The 22,860-nt window shown below is 43.3% G+C and overlaps 1 protein-coding gene across 2 annotated transcripts in view; it reads right to left on the bottom strand.

Moving 5' to 3' along the window:
- Positions 1-22,860, bottom strand: part of Limk2 (LIM domain kinase 2) — a 68,068-nt gene that overhangs the window by 36,129 nt on the left and 9,079 nt on the right. For both annotated transcript variants that reach the window (XM_010603823.3, XM_010603824.3), the window contains exon 2: positions 18,681-18,780. In XM_010603823.3, coding sequence (XP_010602125.1) covers positions 18,681-18,780 — 100 coding nt within the window. The remainder of the gene's footprint in view (positions 1-18,680; positions 18,781-22,860) is intronic.

The following is a 22,860-nucleotide window of genomic DNA, read 5'->3' as shown; positions in this document are numbered from 1 at the left end:
GAAAGGAAGCGAGGTGCACAATTAGGCAATTCATTCAAAAAAGCTAAACAGCAGCCAGGCTGAGATTTTTTCTTTCCTTCAATTTTTCATTTTTTGTTGTGCTGGGAATGAGCTACAGGGCTTCATGCAGGCCTGGCAAGTGCTTCACCTGAGCTGCACCCCCAACCCTAAGGGTTGGATTTAAATACGGGCACTTATGACTCCAGAGTTGCAGCTTTCAGCTATCAGGCTTCATTCTACATTTTCAAGGGAAAACATTTCTTTCAAAGCCTTCTGCCCGCAGGTTGGAGCTCAGGTTACCCGTCTACTCTCTTTCATTTGCCTCAGTGGGCAGTGGTGAATGATGGGCCAATCAGGAACAGGAGCCAGCCTGAAGAGCCCCAGCTGTGAGGCTGCCCAGCTAGGCCCACCACTAAGCAGGGCCCTTATCCCGGCTGCCTGCAACACTGTGACCGGTAGAGGAGCCTGGGAACTTTCAACTTCACTGTTGGAACTGGGGCAGTGACACAGGCTCTCTCCCACCAGACAGACTTTCATCTCCATTAGAAAGAACCAAGTCATCCTGCAGTGGCTGTCATCATGAACTATGGCAGGAAAGTCTGTGACAAAGGTGGCACCTAAGTTACAAAGGTCTCTTTTCCTATTCCTCCAAATGGGCACAGGGGACGATGAGTGTAATATGAGAGACTGGGTTTGCACCCTGTCATAAGCTCCCATTTACTGAGCCCTTGGTATGATCCAGGCTGTATTAAGTGCTCTCTACCTATTATCTGTTATATTTAAACTGCCAGGGTATAGGTTAGATGTTATACCCATTTAACAGATGTGGAAACTGAGGGTTTGATGGGTTTAGTCTCTAGCCTGAAGATTTCGAACCCACTAAGTATACTGCCAGAACAAGGGTCAAGATACTTTTTTTCTGTAAAGGGCCAGAGTACAAATAGTATTAGATTCTGCAGGTCATAGAGATTATTACAGAGATACTTGATTATGCTATTAAAGTGCCAAGGCAGCCATATATAAAACAAACAAATGGATGTAGTTTATAATTCAATAAAGTTTTTATTTATGGGCACTGAAATTTGAACTTCATAAAAATGTCATGAAATAGTCTTTTGGCTTTTTCCTTCCACAAGCATTTAAGAACATAAAAATCATGGGCAGAGCCGGAGATTTAGCTCAGTGGTTCCACTGCCTCGTAAGTGCAAGGACCCAAGTTTGATCCTCATACCCCCCTCAAAAAAAATCACAGGCAGTACAAAGTCAGGCAACGATCCACAGTTTGCCTATTAGTTTATGTTCTAGAGTCAGAGCTCAACCATTGTGTTTACTGCCTCTAAAGACAAATAATGGTTGAGCCAGGGATTTAGCTCAATGGTTCTGGCACCTGCCTTGCAAGCACAAGGACCTGAGTTCAATCTCTGGTACCAATAAACAAAAAAATGAATGAATAATGGCTTTGGCCATTTGTGCAGAACTCCGCCATACCTATCTATCACCACATAAGATACCACACTTCAGCCCCAGAGGCAGCCAGGAGCAGCGAGCACTGGATGGGTGCTCACCCTGCACCAGGCAATGCAGAGGCTCACTTGCAGCACTGTGTGTATAAATGAATTTTAACAAACACTATTTGGTAATGCTCTGATATCCCCTTCTTCACAAATGAAGGAACTGAGGTAAAAGGGACGTCAAGTCACTTGCCCGAGGTTAACTAGCTGTATAACTGAGAAGTAAAGCCAGGGTTTGAACCTAGACCAGACAGTATAGACTGTGTTCTACCATGCTATATGGGAGCTCGGCCTGGGCCCAGAGCCAGACTGTCTGGGTTTGAATTTGACAATACACTACACATAAGTCCTTGGCACCAAGTCTGGAACACATTAAGAGTTGATAAATGTTAGCTGTTAATATCATTAAGACTATTGTTACAACTACTATGGGCTAGCTATGTGGCCTTTATCAAGTCCTTGCCTCTGTCTGGGACTTGGTTAGACCTCTAAAGGGCTTCCAGCTTCAACATTTTTCAGCACTACAAGGTTGTAGAGGCTCCCTGTTTTCTTTAGGTTTCAAGCTGAGTTTAAACCTCTTGAGCAGTCCTGAAGGGATCAGGATCCTAGACTGGGAGGGGGGCACACAAGCAGGGTGGGGGCAACACACAGGATACTGAAAGGGCTGTTTGGCTGGAGAGCCAGAAGCTCTCAACTATGGAGCCAAAAAATCTATTATGTTCCCCTGTAATCCGATCAGGCAAGGAGGGGGCCCAAAATTAAGCCTGGAACTAGCAAATTATCTTCTAATTGCACCCTCCGATTTCCATCTGATGAACAGAGTACAGATGGAAGAAAACGCAAGCCACAAAGAGACTGGGGCCAGGCAGCCCATGAGCATAACTCCTCCTGACACTTCACACAGCTCTGCTGTTCCAGTGGCGGCAAGCACAGTGAGTCGGTGTCTAGGAATGCGAGCAGGAGGCTGCAGGCCTTCTCCTCTCTCCCCAGTCCTCTTACAAAAGATTCAATGGGTGGGTGGATGGGTGCAGAACTGGTGAGAAGACGTCTCAGTGCTGTGAAAACTGCCTTCCCTGGGAGAGCGGCAGCTATCTCCTTGGGTCCTAAACTGACGTGCAATCCCCTCCCAGGGAGAATCCAAATGACTTCCATAAATCCAGACTTCAGGAAGAATCTTCGAAGGATTGATCACCACATGTGATAAAGCCACTGGCTGCTCATACCTAAGTGTGTGGTTCCTTAGGGTCAAATTTAAAGGACCCACATCACTCAGTGGGAGGTGAAAAGTCACACTGGAAGGCGTATCTCCCTCTCCAGTCCGTGGAAACTGATCCTGGAAGGAAAGCTGCTCTTCTAGGTCCCCAGAGCAGCTGGCAGAGAATTCAAGGGTTATGGTTGCCAGTGGCAACTGCAGGGATCCTTGGCTTGGCGGTTCTGCTCAGGAAAAATGGCAGGAGAGGTGCTAATCTCCTGCACATTTCACAAGTTGGAAACCTGGCAAGGAGCTGAGCAAACTGAGACATGGAGTTTCAAGAAGTCCGCCTGTTACAAGCTGAAAAACAAAAGCCTTCAGAGCTGGCAGTCCCAAGTAAAAACTGTAGCAAGAAGTAAGTGAATGAATGAATCACCCCAACCTCTCCTTGGAAGAAGGCTCTGGTCAAATAATCCAAAACCAAAGAAACTGTGTATGTGTGAGGCCCTCTATTGGCCAGGAGGACTCCAAACAAGGAAGGGAGATCCTGAGGACTCTGGAGCCTCTATATCAGTGATGGCGAACCTTTTGGAGACCAGGTGCCCAAACTACAACCCAAAAGCAACTTATTTGTTGCAAAGTGTCAATACTGCAATTAAACCTGAATACTGCGGTTTTAGTTGAGAAAAACCAACCCTTATCCAGTGCTCGGCTGCTGGAGCAACACGGCCCACATACCAATAGAGAGGGCTCTGTGTGCCCACTTCATCATGCATGTCATTGGTTTGCCACCACTGCTCTAAATGCTACCAGGTGATCACGGCTACCTCCTCACTGACCATCTTTCCTGCTTCTACTCCTCCCCTCTTCCAAGTGACTTTCAACACTATAGTAGCCGTCATCTTTCTAAATCAGGGGCCCCAGTAATTCCACTGCTAGAAATTTTGCCTACAGAAACATTCCTACAACTGTGCAAACACATTTTCAAATAGGGCAGCACTGCTTAATGGTAAAAGATTAGAAACAACTTATCAGTGGAGAAAGGTACTAAATACAATACATCCATACCACAGAATACTAGGCAGCTGTTAAAAATATTGAGGTAGGTTAGGTACTGATATAGAAAACATCCTGGGTAAATGTTAAGTGAAAAAACAAAACCAAACCAAACCTAAGCTTCAAAGACAGTTAATAGTATACTGTAAACCCACTGTTTATGTAGGGCTGGGGATTTAGCTCAGCAATGCCGCCTGCCCCACAAGTGCAAGGTCCCAAGTTTGATCCCCAGTACAAAAAAAGAAAGAAAGGAAAAAAAAAAGAATCTATGTGGAGCAGAGTGTGTTGGCACACATTTGTAATCCCACACTTGGGAGGCTGAAGCAGGAAGATCCCAAGTTCAAGGCCAGCCTGTGCTACACAGCAAGACCTCATCTCAAAAAAGCAAAATAAGAACTACACATGTAACACTTAGGGACTGCCTCAAAGACTGCCTCGCATAGTTATCAGTTTTTTCCCCCTTATAGTAGTGAGACAAGAAACAGAGATGGGTGGGACAACATCCATTTTATACCATATGGACACTGCTTAAATATCTTCCTGGGTTGGGTGTAGTGGCACCTGGGAGGCTGAGGCAGGACTGCCCGGAGTTTGAGGCCAGTCTGAGCCACAAAGTGAGTTCTTGGCCAGTTGGAGCTATAGAGAAAGACCTTGTCTCAAAAATAATTTTTTCTTATGTTGAAATTCCTTTTTTAAAAAATTCCTTTTAAAAATCATAAAAGGAGAGGTGGGCATGGTGACATGCACCCATAACGCCAGCACTTGACGCTGAAGTAGAAGGATCGTGAGTTTGAGGCCAGCCTAGGCTATACAGAGTTCAAGGCTAGCCTGGAGTACACAGTAAGAGCTATCTCAACACTGTTCTCAAAGGAAATCATGAATGAATGGCAACAAAACAACTTCTGGATTTATAGCAAACACCCCAACCTCTTCCCTAGTGTTTTTGTCCAGTGGCAAAGACAGCCTTTCAGGCATACTGCATTTAGAAGAGGGGTTGTCACGTTAGTCTCCCTACCGGGGCTGCTGCTTTGGCTACTTCCGTTTCCTGACCAGACCAGATAAGGCCTTCTCTTAATAGCCCCCAAATCTCTGTAGCCCCCTATGTCTCCAGCCACTACCTTTCTTTTCCTTTTTCCAGCCCAACACCAGCCCATTCATTCTCCCTTAGGAAGGGTCCCCTGGACATTTCCAAGCCGATCACACATAGGAAATGTTCTGGGCCCACATCTGTCTATTGACAGATCAAACAACACAAAGGCAGTTACTGGGTGCTTTTGGTGCTTGGTATAGGCCTGGCCCATACCAGGTGTCCACTGATGCCTACCTAGTACATGAACGTGATATAAAATCCCCATTATGAGACAATACTGTACTAGAGAGTGGTGATAACCAACGCTTATAAAGCATTTTTAGTTTGCAAATTGCTACGGATTCTACTGTCTCCCCAGAATTTTTGGAGTCCAACGAAAAGGATCATACATTTACTTTTTCCGTGATCTTTTTTTCCACCTCTTTTGGACCTAACAGTTAGCTATTTCCATTTCTACTTATATAGTTGGTGTGGAACAGTCATAACTAATGTCATTCTGTGAGGTTGGGGTTCTCATCTTGTACCTTTTCCCCTCCAGTACTGGGGATTAAACCAAGGGCTTTTGCACTGAGCTACACCCACACCCCTTTTTAAAACTTTTTTGAGGCAGAATCTTGCTAAATTGCTAAGGTGCGACAGAGGAGGCTGTTGTTATTCAAGGTCATAGGTGTAGGAATGAAATGGCAGAGCTGAAGTTTAGCCACTTTTTTTTTTTTAAGAGTAGGAAAATCGGGCTGGGGATTTGGCTCAGTGGTTCTGCTGCCTGTCTCGCAAGCACAAGGGCCCGAACTCGATCCCCAGTACAAAAAAAAAAAAAGAAAAGAAAAAGAAAAAGAAAAAAAAGAGTAGGAAAACTTATCAGGGAATAGGAATGGAAAAGAGAATAGCTCCTGAGAGATAAGAGGGTTCCCAAATGGGTTGCCTAACCCAAGTCTTGAAATGCCAGGTCCAACACACTAAAGTTGCCTCAAATAATGATTTTATAATTGCTGTTTGATTGACAGTGGTATTTCTAAAAATGTAGCTGAAAGAACAGCTATACTGAACTTCTCTGGGCAACTAGTCGAAAATAAAGATTCCTGGGCCTCACCCCAGGCACAGGGAATAATAGTGAGATTGGGGCTAAGAACCTGCATTTTATTTTTTTATTTTACTTTTTTTGAGACAGGGTCTTACTATGTAGTTCAGGTTGGCTTTGAACTCACTATACAGTCCAGGCTGGCCTCAAACTAGCAGCAATCCTCCTGTCTCAGCCTCCCAAGTGATGGGATTATAGGTGTGTGCCACCACACCTTGCAGAACCTGCATTTTAAACAAGCTCTGATGCAAAATAAAGATTGAGAAATACAACAGAGGGCCGCTATCAAGCTGGGGGCCCCTGTGAAATCTTTCCGTGGCCTACTGTTGTTTGCAGGGTGTATCCCTTCTTACCTTTAATTGGCCCAAACTTGCTCTGTTAAACATGTTTTTCTTTTCATACCTTTAATAAATGTAAAACCTCACAACAAAACAAAACAAAACAAAAACCAGGGCATTGCAATGCATGCCCATAATCCCAGCACTGGAAAGGGTGAGGCAGAAGCATTGCCACAGATTTGAAACCAGCCTGGGCTACACAGTGAGTTCCGGGTCAGTCTCAACTACACAGTGAGACCCTGTCTCAAAACAAAACAAAAAAAAGAAAGTAACCTTAAGTTGTTTCCTATCTCTAGTATCAGGTGCTCAGGGATTTCTTGGTAATGGTGAGGTACATAAAAGCAGAGAATGTTAGCACGCCTCCAGCATTTCCAGGGGGGAAGAGATTCTAGTCTGGTGGAAAAAAAGAAGCAAGGCAAAATAGCACAGTGAGCTATGGCAATTACAGAAGGGAAGACTTTACATACAGGCTGAGGTCCTATTTTATCCCCTTTTTTACTTCCAGAAAAAGTGCTCTTATTTGGGATCAAAGAGATGGAGGGTGCTGTTACGGTTTAGATCTAAAATGTCCCCCACATCCTCATTGTGAAAGGTGACTGGATCGTGCAGGCACTACACTCAGCAGTGGACTCATCCATTGATGAATTCAGTAGCTACATGTGCTGTGTGGAGGTGTGGCCTGGATGGAAGTGGTCACTGGGAGTGTCACCTGGAAGGGTACATTCTTGTCCCTGGCTGCTCCTCTGTCTCTGTCTGTCTGTCTCTCTCTCCTTCCTGGCTGCCAGGGAATGACCAAGTTTCCTCTGCCCATGCTCTTCCTCCTTGGTGTTTTTACCTTGGAGCCAGCCAATCATGGACTGAAACTATGAGCCAAAATAAACTTCTTTAAGTCGTGGGTGTTGGGTATTTTGTCCCAGTAATGAAGAAGTGGCTAAGGCAGGTGCATACTGGAAAGGCTTTACTCAAATGGCCAGAGAGTCATCTGACAAATACATCATTCAACCAGCAAACACTGAGGGCCTGTTACATTCTAGACACTCAGCTCTGGATACAAAGATGAATTAGATATGGCTCCTCCCTTGGAGAATTTTATACTTTAAGAGCAACACTAGACATGTAAACAAATACTGACAACACTATAAATGAGGTATGAGGAAGATAACAAGGAGAGAGAAAAGTCTCCTCTGATTGGTAAGAAGTGAGTGTAGACATCAAGGAGCTCCTCCACAAAGTATGGGATGTATTGGCAGACTGTAACAGGCTGATTGCCAGGCACACAAGAGGCTTCAAGCCTGAAGGAACATGTGCAAATGCACTGAGGCATAAAAGAGACTTGTATGCTCATATAACACTGATCATATCCATAGCTGCAACGCAGGGCATCTGTGGGCAGTGATCAGAGAGGAAGGAGTCTGGGATGATGGAAAAGAACAGGTAGATCACAAAGACCAGGTCTGCCTGACTAGAATTGCCTGCACGAAATGAAGAGTCACCAGAGGTATTTAAGCAAGCAGCCGCTCTCAAAAAACAGAACATAAAGTCTGAAACACCAAAAAGGATGCTGGTTTTCAGCGGACTCCCTAAATGCTCCATTATGCTTTCAGTTTATTGTAATATGTTCATTATGTCAACATGAAGTTTACTGGCTAACTAGTGCTCACTCACAACAGGCAATATCTTTTCCCTGAGACTACATCTCTACCAACTAGGTTTTTGGTTTGTTTTTTTAAAACTGAAGATCAAACCGGGTGTGGTGGCACACGCCTGTAATCCCAGCCCTGGAGGCTGAGGCAGGAGGATCTCTGTGAGTAAGAGACCAGCCTAGGCTACATAATGAGTTCCAGGTCAGTCTCAACTATATAGTGAGACCCTGTCTCAAAAAACAAAAACAACAAAAAAACTGAAGATCAAACCAAGGTTGACTCTCCCACTGAGCTACACCCCCAGGCCCTTTTGTTTTGAGTCAGTATTTCACTGGGTCCTTGATCAGGCAAGACTTGAATTTTTAATCCTCCTGACTCAACTTCCCAAAGTCTGGCATTACAGGCACAGCCACCACAACTGGCTCACCCTAGTTATTTTAACAGATTTGTCGTATTTGTTAGAAGCATTTAAGAATGGGATCACAATCCTTGTAGATAATCACCTACTGTTGCTTCATGATACTAACAGAAATTGCAGGGACTCTGGATGTGGCTCAGTGGTAGAGTACTTGCCTAGCATGTGTGAGGCCCTCAGTTTGGTCCTAGCACCAAAAACACAAAAACAAGAAAGAAAAGAAAAGAAAGGAAAAATGCAGCGTCTGGCACTCGGGGTCAAATGCTGCATTCACATAGACTATTTTCTGTTGCACTGGGGAAGAAAAACAACAAATCCTTCGACACTTCAACAAATCTCTAAGCACTGCCATAAGAACCCTTGCCTATACAGAATACCTGAGCACTAGCCCAAACTTAACAGTAAATTTGCTGTATGATCTTAGACAAGACTTTAACCCTCTCTGCTTCAATTTATTCATTTGTAAAAATACTTAGTTGAACAAAAAAATTCTACATCCAGTAGGTCACCGCTGAGGGAAGCAATGACAAGGGTGGTACTCGGGAAGGCTAGTGAATGACTACACAGAGACCTCTGTGAGACCCAGTTTTTCGGCCCTTAAGTCTTGAAACAGGATTTCGTAAAATCCAGAGATGTATAGGCATGCCATTATCATTCTGTCCTAACCATTTATCCACCTCAATGTCGACGTATGTATTGACAATTAAAATTAGCACACTCATGTTCCCTACATAGGTGTTATTTCCAGACCTTTCCCATTATCAAGAATCCCCCAGTCAGGCACAACTTTAGTTTTAGCTCTTTGAGAAGCTGAGGCAGGAGGATAGCTTGACTTCAGGGATTCAAAATGAGCCTGAGCAACACAGTGAGACCCGGTCTTAAAAAAAAAATTCCCAGAAAGCTGACACAGGCATCAGGAGGTTGCTCTGAGAAGGACTAAAAAGAAATGATCTGTGTGTAGTGGCACACGCCTATAATCCGAGAACTCGGGAAGTTAAGGCAGGAGGACTGCTTCCAGTTTCAGGCCAGCCTGGGCTACATACTAAGTTCAAGGCGTGCCTGAACTGCATGGTGAGAATCTGTCTCAATAAAGTAAAGTTTTATAAAATAAAATAAGAAATGAGCAGTCATGAAGAGACTTTATCCTGGGCAGTGGTGAATCGCCTAACTGACCCTGCCTACAACATTAAATCCCTTTCTAGTGACTGAACCAGATTCACATCCCTAGATACATCACTTGTTTTTACCTCACTGACTTTTCACTTTGTTTCACTGCTGGCCACTTACATCTGCCTCTTCAGTACTAATAAATGGCTAACACTCATGAATGCTCACTCTATGCAAAGCCCTGTTCTCAATGCTACAAGTGACTTCACTCATTTACCTCCTGCTATAGCAATTAGGAGGTAGAGAATAAGTATCTCCATTTTATAGATGAGGGCATGAAACGCGGAAAGGGTAAGCAACTGGACCAAAGCGCACTGTTCATAAACAGCAGAAGTTAGGATGTGAATTCAAGTAATTTAGTTCGAGAGTCTATGCTCTTTACTACATGATACAGCTCTCATTGTATATAAGTCATTACATATAAGTTCTATTCGTTTAACTCACGAACATCAAGTTCTTAAGGACTGCCAACCAAGCTGTCACTTTCCTTGTCACGGACTCAGCTACAGTGTAAGTAAAAGATACTACATAGAACTCCATTTTTTCAACTCTGAACTTAATGGGCATCATTAGCTAAACTGTTCAAAAATAAAAATTTTAAAAACAAAAAACTTACCACTGGAATTGAGATTTTTCATATTTCAGAGTAACTTGTGATTGGCCTGAGCCAGAGTAGCTGAACTCATTCCTCCTCCACTGCCTTCCCTGCCAGAGTACCCAAGTACCAGGACTTGCTCCTGTCTGGACTGTACCTACAGAGAAGTGCAGCTTAAGACCTGCTGCTGAAGATGACTCCTGGGTCAGCCTCTCTGGCTTCTCCTCTCTGTGGAATGGTTCTTCTGAAGGCAGAGGGAAAGCTTTATCTTCTTACCTCTACACTTGCAGGCAATTGTCCAAAACAACCCAGTATTTGAAATCAATTCTTCCCTGCCACTTACGGGAACTGCAGCCACAGTGGCTGCTAAGAGAAGGATGTGGGAAAGCAGAAGGGCAAGAAAAGGCCCCACTTTCATCATATCACTGGGTCACTTCTGGCAACTCATGCAACAATATTCCCTTCTCTGCCAGTGATGTGTCGGTTGTGACACAATGAGGGGCAGAAAGCACTATGGTCCTGATTAAGTTATGTTTACTATTAAAGGTCTTTTTTTTTTGTACCACGGATCAAACTCAGGACGCTGTGCTTGCCAGGCAGGTGTGGCACCACTGAGCTACATCCCTGGCCCAACTATTAGAGGTCTTAAAATATCACAAAGGAGATGACCACATTAATAAATGTGAAATTAAAACCAGGAGAGAAGGACTGGGGATGCTGCTCAGTGGTTCCACCGCCTGCCTCACAAGTGCAAGGACCCAAGATCAATCTCCAGGACAGGAAAAAAAAAAAGGTTAGTAGAGAAGCATCAAAGGAAAAGTCTATAAAAGCATACATAGGGAACATATTCTTCAGGGGAGAGGAATACTATTTCCCTAAGGCATCCAAGTAAAGATGTGAATAAGGAACAGGAGTTAATTAGGCAAAAAGAATGTGGAGTGGCATTCGTATCAAGGGTACAGCATGATGAACACCATCTGTCAGTAGGAAAAAGCTTGCTTTTGGCCCTGTGAATTGGTGTACCAATAGTTCTAGCTATTTGGAAGGCTGAGGCAGAAGAATCATTTGATCCCAGGAATTCAAAAGCCATCTCGATCAGCTTAGTGAGATTTTTCTTGAAACAGAATGGCTGGGGATGTTATTCAGTGGTACAACTCCTCTGGGTTCAATCTCCAGTACTAGGGGTAGAAAAAGAAAAAGAAGCCATCACAACAAAAAAACCAAATGAACTTCTCATGTTGACAGGAGAACATATGGATTGGGGGTGGGGGAGTGACAGACACAATTACAAACACTAACATCTATTAAATCCTAATATTGGTCATGTACTATGCTAAGGACTCTTGATCAGTTTTAATCTGCATAACAATCTTTGGAGGTAGAAACCTTTTCCCCTTTTACAGATGAAGAAATTACAGCAAAGAGAAGTAAGCAGCTGACTCAAAGTCAGGTAGCTGATAAGGAAGCTGGGGTGTAAGCCCAAGCAGCCTGACTACAAAGTGATTCCCTTTTCTCTGCTATTACAAATTGAGGAGATCCTAACTGAAATGCTAGGGGCCAGAAGTGTTTTGAATTCTGGATTATTTGCATAGGTATAATGAGGTACCTTGGGGCATAAACAATGTCTAAATATAAAATTCATTTGTTTTAAATACACTGTATACACAGAGCCTGAAGATTGTTTTTTGGAACTGGGAATTGAACTCAGGTTCTTGTGCTTTTGAGGCAGGCGGTGGAACCACTGAGCTAAATCTCTGGCCCAAAAGTTTGTTTTGTAATATGATCAGTATTTTAACTATGATCTGTTATATAAGGTCAGGTATGAAATTTTCCACTTGTGAAATTATGCTGGCACTCATGAAGTTTCAGATTTTGGAGTACTTTGGCTTTTGGATTAGAAATGCTCAACATGTACCCCTAGTAGTCTGGGAGGTCACATAAAATAAGCTGGGTGTGGTGGCACATGGCTATAATCCCAGCACTCTGGGAACCTGAGACAAGAGAATTACAAGTTTGAGCCCAGCCTGGACAACTCAGCAAGGCCCTGTCTTAAAAAAAAAAAAAAAAAAATCTGGGGATATAGCTCAGTGTGAAGGCTCTGGGTTCAATCACCAGTATCCCCCAAAAATACACACCCTGAAGAATAGCCAGTGGAAAAACTGACAAGGCTATCCTCTGCAATATTATTACCTTCTTGATCCTCACAACTATTCCATAAGGTAAATTTCTTTTACCACATTTTATATTGAGCCTTACAGTGGCTAAGGAATGTGTCCAAAGATAAAGCTTCCCTAGCCAAACAAAGACTCAAATGAAGAGTTGTGACTCCAAGGCTAATATTCTTTTCTTGGAGAACCAGTAATAAGAGGGAAATAGGACTCTGTTGGCAGATCTGAGTTCTAATGTCAGTGTGGGCTGGAAGTTTAGTTCCGTGGTAGAGCACATTCTTAGTATGCATGAGGTCCTGGGTTTCATCCCTAGAACACAAACACACAAAAAGTCAGCTGTGTGATCTTGGTCAAGTTACTCCATCTTTCTGGGTCTTCGTGTTTTAGTACAAAGTGCAGAGTTGCTGTGAAGACTGAATCAGATAAGCTAAGTGAAGCTCTTAATAGAATCCTTACTAAATTATCAGTCCTCTATTCCTAGCCCCATCCCTCTGTAGTTCTCTACCTCTATCCAGAAAGCAGATGGAGGACTTCTATGGGGTCTTGATTCTACTTCCCCAAACAAGGGAGCAGGATGAAGGCACACTGAAAGTCACCGTGGCTGCTAAATCCTAGGAGTCCCACTCTACTCAAGCCAGAGTTTCTCACGGGGCAGAGAGAGGCCCAAGTGTTTGTCCTTTTCTCCACAGATAGGCCAGTCTTTTTATCAGCAATCACCCTCTTTCAGAGAGCAGGTATCACTAACCACTTTTAACAGGAGAAAAGTCAAATAGCCTGTGTTTGTGATCTGAGAATGGAGGCCCTCATGGTTCCCAGGAGCCTCTGTCCAACAACCCGCTGGCTGGGTGTTTCCTTGGAGATACATGCAAATGTACTTTCCAGAGAAGACCATAGCCAGAATCAAAGGCTTGGGCCAATAAATGTAGCAGCAATATCAATAGTACAACAGCAGAGGGCAGAGTTGCTTCACTGACTCCCACATAGAAGCCAGAGACTCAGAGAAAGTTAACTTAAACGCCTAGTGTCCCATTTTTGGAACTCCCATAACAACAGAAAGTGATAAAATTTTTTCTCTTCAAATTCCTGTTTCTTGAATTTTTCTAGATAACATAGATGAATTTCATACAAAAATTTAAAGAATTACAACCTTTGGCATAAATGGGTTAAAAGCACTTTTGAGTTCATGAAGCCTTTGAACCAGTATCTTTGTGTTACCTGACACTACCAGAATGGGGCAGGCTGGGAGTTTTTACCTTTTTAAAAGAGTAAACTGAGCCTCAGTGAGGTTAAATGACATGTCCATATTTGGGAATGCCAAGGCTTTGTTTGTTTGTTTAACCAGGAACTGAACACGGCCTTCACACTGAGCTACATCCTCTAGCCCCTCCACTCTTTTGAGATAGGGTCTTGTTAGGTTTCCTAAATTGGGCTCAAACTTGTCCTTCTGCCTCAGGTTCCCAGAGTGCTGAGATTACAGGCATGTGTGACTATACTGAGCTTAATGCAAGACGCCTATAAGCAAAGAGGCAGCCTCTGGGTTCAAATTCCAGCTATGCTACTTACTAGCTCTATCACTAAGTAACTGTCATTCTCTATTTGGGGGGGGTACCGGGGATTGAACTCAGGACCTTGCACTTTCAAGGCAGGCACAATGCTAGTAAGTTAATCTCCCTCCCCATCATTCTCTATTTTTAAATTAGGTGAGACCAGTACCACATTTACTGAGTTCTTTTAAGGATTAAATGAGATAATGCATGGGAAATGTTAAAAACAGTGCCTACCTACTCCTCCCCCCAAAAAACCCAAAACACGGTGCTTGGCACAAAGTACTCAATAAATGGTATCTACCACTATAATTAGCATTCTATCATGCCTGTTTAGATGGGGCTAAGTGTGAGAAAATGAATGTGACTTCAGCAAAAAGTACCCTGTTGTCAGCCAGCTCATTACACCACATTCTCTGTTTACTATGTGTTATTTCTTCATCAGCCTTCCTGGGGTCACAACTTTAGCGGAAATAGTCTATTTGCCTGAAGTGACCAGTCTTCTATCAATAATCAGCCCCTTTCCAGGGAACAAGTATTACCAACCACTTTTTTTGTTGTTGTTGGTATCAGAAATCGAACTCGGGACCTTGCACTTTTGAGGCAGGCAGCAGAACCACCGAGCCCCTGGCCCCTTACCAATCACTTTTTACAGGAAAAGAGTCAAATAATCTGATCCTGAGAAAGGAGGCCCTCACAGTTCCCAGGAGCCTTAAGGGTGATTGATCTCCCTCAGATAAAGCTGTTAGGAACCAGGTGAAGCAAGAGAGACCCAGTTTAGGGGCGTAAAGACTAACAAAGGCAGCTTTCCCTCCTCCTTGGTCAACACTTCCAGGGAGGGTGAAGAACAATCACCTTTCAAGATTCTCCGGCCTGCCAACTTGTCAAGAGGTCAGGTCACCATTCATAGCTCCATGCATTAAGTTCAGCTACAAACAACAAACAAGGCACACTTTGGTTACTTTCTGGGCCTCCCTGAGGAGAGGGAGCCACGTTTAGGGAGAGCTTCGGAGAATACCTCCAGATCTAGAGTCAATGCCATTGTTCAAGGAAAGGAAGGCCAGTAGGGAGGGTGGGGGAGAGGGAGCAGAAGGGCTGGTCAGCCATGTGTCCAAGAGATCAGAATGATCTTGGCTAGGTGCCCAACTGCACCGGCACAATTATCAAGTGGGCTATTTCTAGAAGGCTAGTCAGCTGGCTTTCATGTAGTCTCAGGATCCAGCTTTAAGTGGCTTCCTTCTGTTCTGAACACTTGAAAATCCGGAGGAAGGCTATCAAACACAACGGATGTGGCAACAGACAGGAGGTTGGGGTAGTATAAAGAGGGGAGGGGAGGAGTTTGGAAAGAACTCCAGCAGTTTCTCCATTCAAAGTCCAGCCCCACCCTCAGACTAGGAAAACAAAGGTGTTGGGGAAGGGAAGAAGAAAAGTCATTTCCTTTACTGTAACTAGCCCAGCTTGGTAAAAGCGAGGCTGGAATGGAACCATAAAGAATGAATTTCTTCATGGTGGACATGTCCCCAGATACGGTAAATTCATCAGGAAATCACAGGCAAACCAGGGTGGAAGAGATCTTAAAGGACCACTCAGGCCAACGCCTCACGATACTCCTAACCCAGGTTACTTCTGTGGTCAAACACAGGGTTTCTTTCTTTCTTTCTTTCTTTCTTTTTTAAAAAACACATTTTTTTCCTAGCTCTGAAGATCTTCCTGCAATTTGGGCAAATGTCAGGTTGGCTCCAAAAGACAGTTACTCTCCCTAGGGCAAATTGCTAGCAGTCTCCACTAGAGGGCTTTAGCCATCCAATTAGCATTTATCACAGGAAAGCTCAGGAGCGGGGAGATGCACTCCTTCAGTAAAGCTGTATTACAGGCTCTGTCCTCAAGGAAGCTGCAAACCAGATTAAACCTCCAGGTGTGGCGGTGCACACCTGTAATCCGAGCACCCTGGAGGCAGAGTTCTAGGCCAGCCTGGACTACATAGCAAAACCCTGTCTCAAAAAAAACAACAAAATTTTTTTTAAAAAAGAGAGACTGGGGTCAGGGATTTTAGCTCAGAGGTGCTGCCACCTGCCTTGCAAGTGCAAGGTCCTGAGTTTGATCCCCAGTACCAAAAAACAAAAGGTAAAAAATAAATAAAGAGACTGAATCTAGATGTTCTCTTTCCCATAGGCATGATCTTTAGTTTAACTTGCTAAGATAGCTCAGGATTGCCCTTTATCCACATCAGATGACCAATGACTGTGTGATTAGAGCATACACGTAAACATATAGGTACATGTATACAACACATTATGTGATGTATATATAAACACGTGTTGTATTTATACAATGTATAGTAATAGCTATTAGAGGTTTTCTACGCAGCAGATCAAATGATCTGCCAGACACTTTTATAGAAAGTATTAATTTAATCCTTCCTAACAAGTATGTGGGATGAGTAATACTCTTATCCTCATTTTATAGATGAGATACCTACAGCTCAGGTAAGTTACCTAAAGCCAGTGAATGACTTGCAAAGCCAGGATTTAAAACACAGTTTACTTTTGTAGTCTGTACTCTTAATGCTATTATCTTCCATGCTTACATGCTCCCCTGTACTGAAAATTGTACACAGAGCCCTCACACTGAGCTATAGCTCCAGTTCTTTTTTAAATTTTTGAACAGGGTTCTCAATAAATTGCTAAATTGCCCAAGTAGAGACTGAACACATAATACTTCTACCTCAGTCTCCTAGGGTGTTGGGATTAAAGGTGTGTGCCACCATACTCAGCTACTTCTGTATGTACATGTATTTTTGTGTATGCTACACACACACACACACACACACACAATTTCTGACTACGCCAATAAATTATCCAAAACTTCAGTTTTAAGGATACCTCCTGTCATACATGGCCTGAGTGATCCTGAGCACTTCTTTCATCTGTGTTGTGAAGGTGTGAAGGGACTATATCTAGAGTATGTAGTTCCTTCTAGTTTTTAAGCTGTTTTTTTTTTGGTACCAGGGACTGAACTTGGGACCTTGTGCTTGCAAGGCAGGCAGCAGAACCACTGAGCTAAATCCCTGACCCTAGTTTTTAAGTTCTTTTTTTTTTCTTCTCTCATTGAGTTTATTGGTACATTTTAGGTATACAGTACAGTTACATTCATCATTGGGATCTTGTACCTTTACATGACAGGTCTTGGTTCTCATTTTTTCCCCTTGACCCTGCCCTCCTAGTTTTTAAGTTCTTTAGCTGCAGAACAATCCAGAAATTCTAGAGATTTGCTTGCTCTATTCTGTCCTGCTTATTTTGGATAGAGAGTATTTGTACAAATAGGAACAGAAAGAACTAAACCAGGTGGGTTAGATGCCAAGGCAAGACCTGCTCTGAGAACTCACTGGGTTCTAATACTTCTCGTCAGCCTCAGCTATAAAACACAAGGGCTAGCCAAGGGTTTTATCTACAGGGTAGACACTCTTTGCTCCTATCGTACTAATCAGCACAGAGAAGGTAGCATCAATTTCACTGAGGTTCAAGGGAAAAACAACAGAAAAAAACGAGAGCTCTGAGTTAGAATAAAAAAGGAATGAAAATGTTGGTTCCTCTCCAGCTCTTTCAGAGACCAGATTTCTCCAGACCGACACCTCACATAGCTCTTAGGGGGAGGCAAGTACTTAAAGGTCAACTAAATTATTTGAGATCGGCACAGGGGATGCTTTGCAACAAGAGCTGTGTGTGGGACCTGGAATCTACAGTACCCAGTGTCTGCTACAGTCTGTATTATTGTTAGAACATGAATGCAGCCCCACCACTTCACACCACGGAAGCTGTCCACATGTTCTAGGTACTTTCCCTTCACACCTTTACAACACAGGATATGCCTGCCTAGCCTCCAGTGCGGACAGCTCCTCATTTGGCAGATGTGGTACGACCGTACGCCAGGCACTGTTTTATATTTTGGAGATACAAAGACAAGCTCCCACCCTTGAAAATTTCAATCTATGGGGGAAAGGAAGAACTATTCAGTGTATGCCTATTATGTACTGGGTATATTAATGTGTATCATTTCATTCAATTTCAACAAGTCTATGGGACAGACTAGTATTACTATTCCTTTATTCTTTTTTTTGAGACAGCTTATTAATAACTAATAATTTCCTCCAGGCGAGGAAATGGAGGCTCAGAAAACAACTGCAAATCTGACTTTGAAGTCCATGCGGATTTTCAAGAAACCAAGCTGTGTCTGAACACTAAGAGCTATAAGAAAGTAACAAAACACAGGAACCTAGGGAGGGATTCTATGATGATGAACTAGAATTCTCAACTGCACTAAAAACCCTTGAAGCACCTGTGTATCCAAACTGCAGCCAAGGGCATGGGAAAATCACTTTTCTGGGTCTTGGTTTCCTCACCTATAAAGTGAGGGTGGTAGAAGAAACTGTGGAAAGGGCTCCTCCCGCCGTCTTCCTACCCTACCTGTGGCTGCCCTTGAAGTTTTTCCATCCTTTTTTTTTAAGTTTTCTGAGACAGGGTCTCACTATGTATTCCAGGCTGGCCTGAACTCACTGCACTCCTCCTGCCTCGGCCTGAATACTGGGATTATAGGTATGTACCACCATGCAGCAGAGATTCTTCTACTTCAGGGGTGTTCTTCTTTGACACATCCCCTCCACCCCACCTGTACTTCCCAACCAAGATGGAAATTCTCTAGTTAAAAACATGCTTCTTGGGCCGGGGATTTAGCTCAGTGGTTCCACTGCCTCACAAGCTCAAGGTCCCAGTACCAAAAAAAAAAAAAAAAAAAAAAAAACCCAAACTTGCTTCTGTATTTTCTAGTACATGAAATAGTGCCTGGCCATAGTATACTGGTAAAGAAAGGAAGACAGACCCACTTACCGGAAGCAAGAGCTGTGCCAGGCTTCATTGACAGTTCTGTACAACCTCTGGCTTGCAGCAACATGGTCCCCACAGCCTTGACATCTCCAGGCACCTTCACCTGCACACAAAATCCAAGAGGGTCAGAAGTCCAAAGCAGCAGGAGACAAATGGATGAGAGCCCCACCATGTAGAACAAGTTAGTAGAATCTCATATGGAAAAGGTCAGACTAATACTTTGCTTGATGCCATGTCCCACTCCACAAGATCTCTGGTAAACACTTGGCAGCCTTGGCTTATCTCTCTAGAGCCAGAAAAGCCTCAAAAGTACCCTTGTCTGTCCTACTTGCTCGTTCGTTCGTTCATTCATTCATTTGAAACAAGGTCTCACTAAGTTGCCCAGGTTAGTCTCGAACTCAGGATCTTTCTGCCTCAGCTTCTTCAGTAGTTGGGATTATAGGCATGTACCACCACACCCAGTATTCTCACTAAACAAAACAAAACTCTGTTCCATTTTCTATTGAAACAAAATGTCTTTTCATAGAACTTTTAGCCTTTGCTTCAGCTCTAAGTAGAAGAAATAAAGGTCTCTTTTTCAATGTCAACCCCCTCTTTTTTTCTTTTGGTACCAAGGACTGAACTCAGGATCTTGTGCTTGGGAGGGAAGCAGTGGCACCACTGAGCTAAATCCCCAGCCCAATGTCAATCCTTATGACCGTTCCCAAGTAGTACACTGAAATGTCTCCTCTCTGGGTTAAACCTGTTATTGATTTTAACTATTTCCTAGATTGCCCATTACTTGGTCTAGGACCTCATTCGCTCAACCAACAATCATTGGTCCTCTTAATACAAAGCTCTGTGTGGGAGGCCACTGGGTGATATCACTTATACTTCTCAACAAACAGCAAGTCCACTCTATCTGTAATTTTTCACTTGACTATCATTTCAGGGGTAGAAGTACTATCTATTTTTGGCTCAAAGAAAAGTTACAAATATAAAAGGGAAAAAACATTTAACAATGCTTCCTATATGCCAAGAATTGTGCAAGTTGCTTTGGTGGATGCAGTCTCATTTATTCTTAAAAAAAACAACAAAAAAAAAAACAAAAAAAATCAAAACCCAAACCAAAAACAAAAACCTTGTGTAAAAAAAAACAAACGAAAAACAAAAATCCTGTAGACAGGAATGGTGGAGCGTGCCTGTAATTCCAGCACTCGGGAGGCAGAGGCAGGAGGATTTTGATGACTTCAAGGCCAGTTTTGGTTACATAGTTAAGTTCAGGGCCAGCTCGAACTATATAGTGAGACCCCATCTCAAAAAAAAAATCCTGTGTGATAAATACCATCATATTCATTTAAGGGGTTTCAGGGAGAACAATGCGTGAAGCCAGGGGGAGGGATGACAGGCAAAGCATTCAAATTCAGCTCTACTTAATTCAAAAGCCTGTGCTCTTTTCAGGCCACCATATTAACTCCTGCTAGTTCCAGTGAGGGGCAGGAAAGTCTTTAGAGGAAGTGGACAGTTGAGTTGAGCCTTGAAATATGGGGAAGATCTACTAAAGGCTGAGAAAAGATGTTCCAGGGCTGTTTGGGCTGAAAGATCAGCCATAAGGGGCTTGTCCGTGTCTCTCCAAAAGAGGGATATCCCAAAGAAAACACAATACTCGATGTGGTTCAGATGCTAATTTCTTGAAATAAAGCAGGCAGCTTAGATCAAACTGTGATACCTGACTCAGACCTAGAAAGAGGAACAAGGTTGTTACAAGACTCCCTTGTGTACTGTGTATGCTGCTTTGTTCTCTCTGGGTGACTCCAGACTGCGACAGGCATAGTGACAGTCACTGAACCCTGCTTCACAGCACAGGGTCCATGAATAGACAAAGCACAGCTCCAAGCACTTCAAGCCTGCTCAGCACCATCTGTGGGCAGCCAGAATACAGACAATTGTCCTCCTCATAAGTTAAACAAGCTAGCAGGATTAAAAACCCACTCCTCCCCACTAGTTCCTAAATGATGGGACATTTAAATTTTTTTATTTTTATCAGGAAATGTTTGCAGCACATAATGATTACATTCATCATGGGGAGTTGGTACATGTATACAACGCATCTTAATTCTTTTTCCTTTCCTTTCCCCTTCCCTCCTTTCATCTCTTGGTCCCCTTCCAATGATGGGACATTTATATGCCCATCAACCATTCTTTCTGGACCTACAGTTCCCAGGTTCTCAGAGGGGCCTTTTTATTTTTTGGTTAGCAGAATGGCAGCATTCACAGAGTATACCATCATTCTCAAAAGTTCTAAGGTAGCCAGGCGGTGATTCATACCTGTAAACCCAGCACTCTGGGAAGCTGAGGCAAAAGGATCACAAGGTGAAACCCAGCCTAGGCAATTTAGCAAGATCCTGTCTCCTAAAAAAAAAGGTGGGTGGGGTGGAGGTGTAGCTCAGTACAAAGGCCCAACGCTCAATTTCCATTACTGCAAAAAACAAAACAAAACAACACAATAGGCTGAGTGTGGTGGCACATGCCTAAAAGTCAGCACTTAGGAGGCTGAGGCAGGAGGATTGACAAGTTTGAGGCCAGCCTGGACTACACAGTGGGTTCAAGGCCAGCCTGAGCTACATAGCAAGACCTCCTCTCCAACAATATGGGCAACAACAACAACAACAAAAAAACCTCCAAGATAGAAAGTCTGAGAGGCTCATTCAAACCCAGGCCAGATCAGACAGACACTGGAGAAAGCAATAAATTAATGATAGGTTTTTATGTTTGTATTTTGTGCAGTGCTGGGGACCAAACAGTATAACACATGCTAGGCAAGTGTTCTACTGCTGAGCTACACCTGCAGCCCCAGTGAGAAAAAAAAATTTTTATCTTATTTTTGAGACAGGGTCTTCATAGTTCAGGCTAGAGTCGAACTCACTGTAGCCCACTCTGGCCCTGAATTCATGGTAATCCTCCTGTCTCAGCCTGCTGAGGGCTGGGATTACAGGCACATGCCACCACTTTGACTCCCAATGAGAAGAGCTTTAATCAACAGAGCCATCCAAATGGATCTCACAAACTCATTTCTGCTTGACACATTTTTGGAAACTTACATGGAAAGTCTTTCCGGGTCTGGTATGAGCCCTGCTCTCAGAAAAACTCATTATTTTGGAGCCACGCCTTATTTTGTATTTTCGGTTTTTAATCTAAAAGGAATAGTGTCTAACCTGACCACCCACATGACAGTTCAACATCTGGGCTCTGAACGGTTTCCAGCCAGTTCCGAAACTCAGAGGATAAGGGCTTTCCATGAAGAGAATACACTAGAGAACTCGTCATTGCCTCACCCTCCACAGCCTGCCTCATTTTCTCTGGTCTCGAGAAACCTCAAAACCATTCAGTCCACACTAACTGAAGCATCTGCTCTGTGGCTACTTTTTCTTTCACAGCTACCAGCCAGGTTTCACCTTCCAAAGCTTTCTCTAGCCCTTCCCTGTCCTTCACCCTACTTTATTTCTTGGGCTTCTTTTCCTGTCTACTGCACAATCTTCGCTGGCTTGCTCAGGCTCCAAACTATCTCAGGTCCAGGTCAGGCTTCTCAGTGTCCGCAGAACAAATGCGAGACTGTTAAACTCGGCAGTCCCGTTCTGGATTCTTTCCTATCCCACTTCTTAGAAGATGCATATTTTCAATTATTTCCACCACTATTCTCTTTCTACACTGGCTCCTTTTCTCATTATCATTTAAATAAGCTCACAACTTTCCTATCAAAAACAACTCTAGACCCTATTTTTTCTAGCAGCTACTGCTTCTGTACTTCACGAAAAAGTTCTCTGTATATCGCTGTCCTCATTTCCCGTTTTCTGCACAATGCTCTGCAATCTGGCTTCCACCCCCGTCATTTCTCTGAAGCTGTCTCACCAAGGTCAACAGTGCCTCTTGTTGCTAAATTCAATGCACAAGCTTCAGTCATTCTTTCAGCAAATATTTATTGCATGCCAACTATGCGTCCAACACTGCGTTAAGGAAAGAGCAGCAAACAAGAGATCAGACACAGCAAATGTTAAACAATAACACAATTTATTTATAAGTGGGACAAGTAGCATGAAGGGGACATCAAGTTCATAACTAGAAAAACAGGGATGGGACAAGTAATTTTCAAACTGAGTTCTAAAGGATGAATAGAAATGAAGTCAGCCAAAAAAAAAAAAAAAGA

The sequence above is a fragment of the Fukomys damarensis genome, unplaced genomic scaffold (genome assembly GCF_012274545.1).
Source record: "Fukomys damarensis isolate Sample0158 unplaced genomic scaffold, DMR_v1.0_HiC HiC_scaffold_12, whole genome shotgun sequence".
In the NCBI taxonomy this organism is placed as follows: Eukaryota; Metazoa; Chordata; class Mammalia; order Rodentia; family Bathyergidae; genus Fukomys; species Fukomys damarensis.
This window is presented reverse-complemented; position numbering and strand designations above follow the sequence as displayed.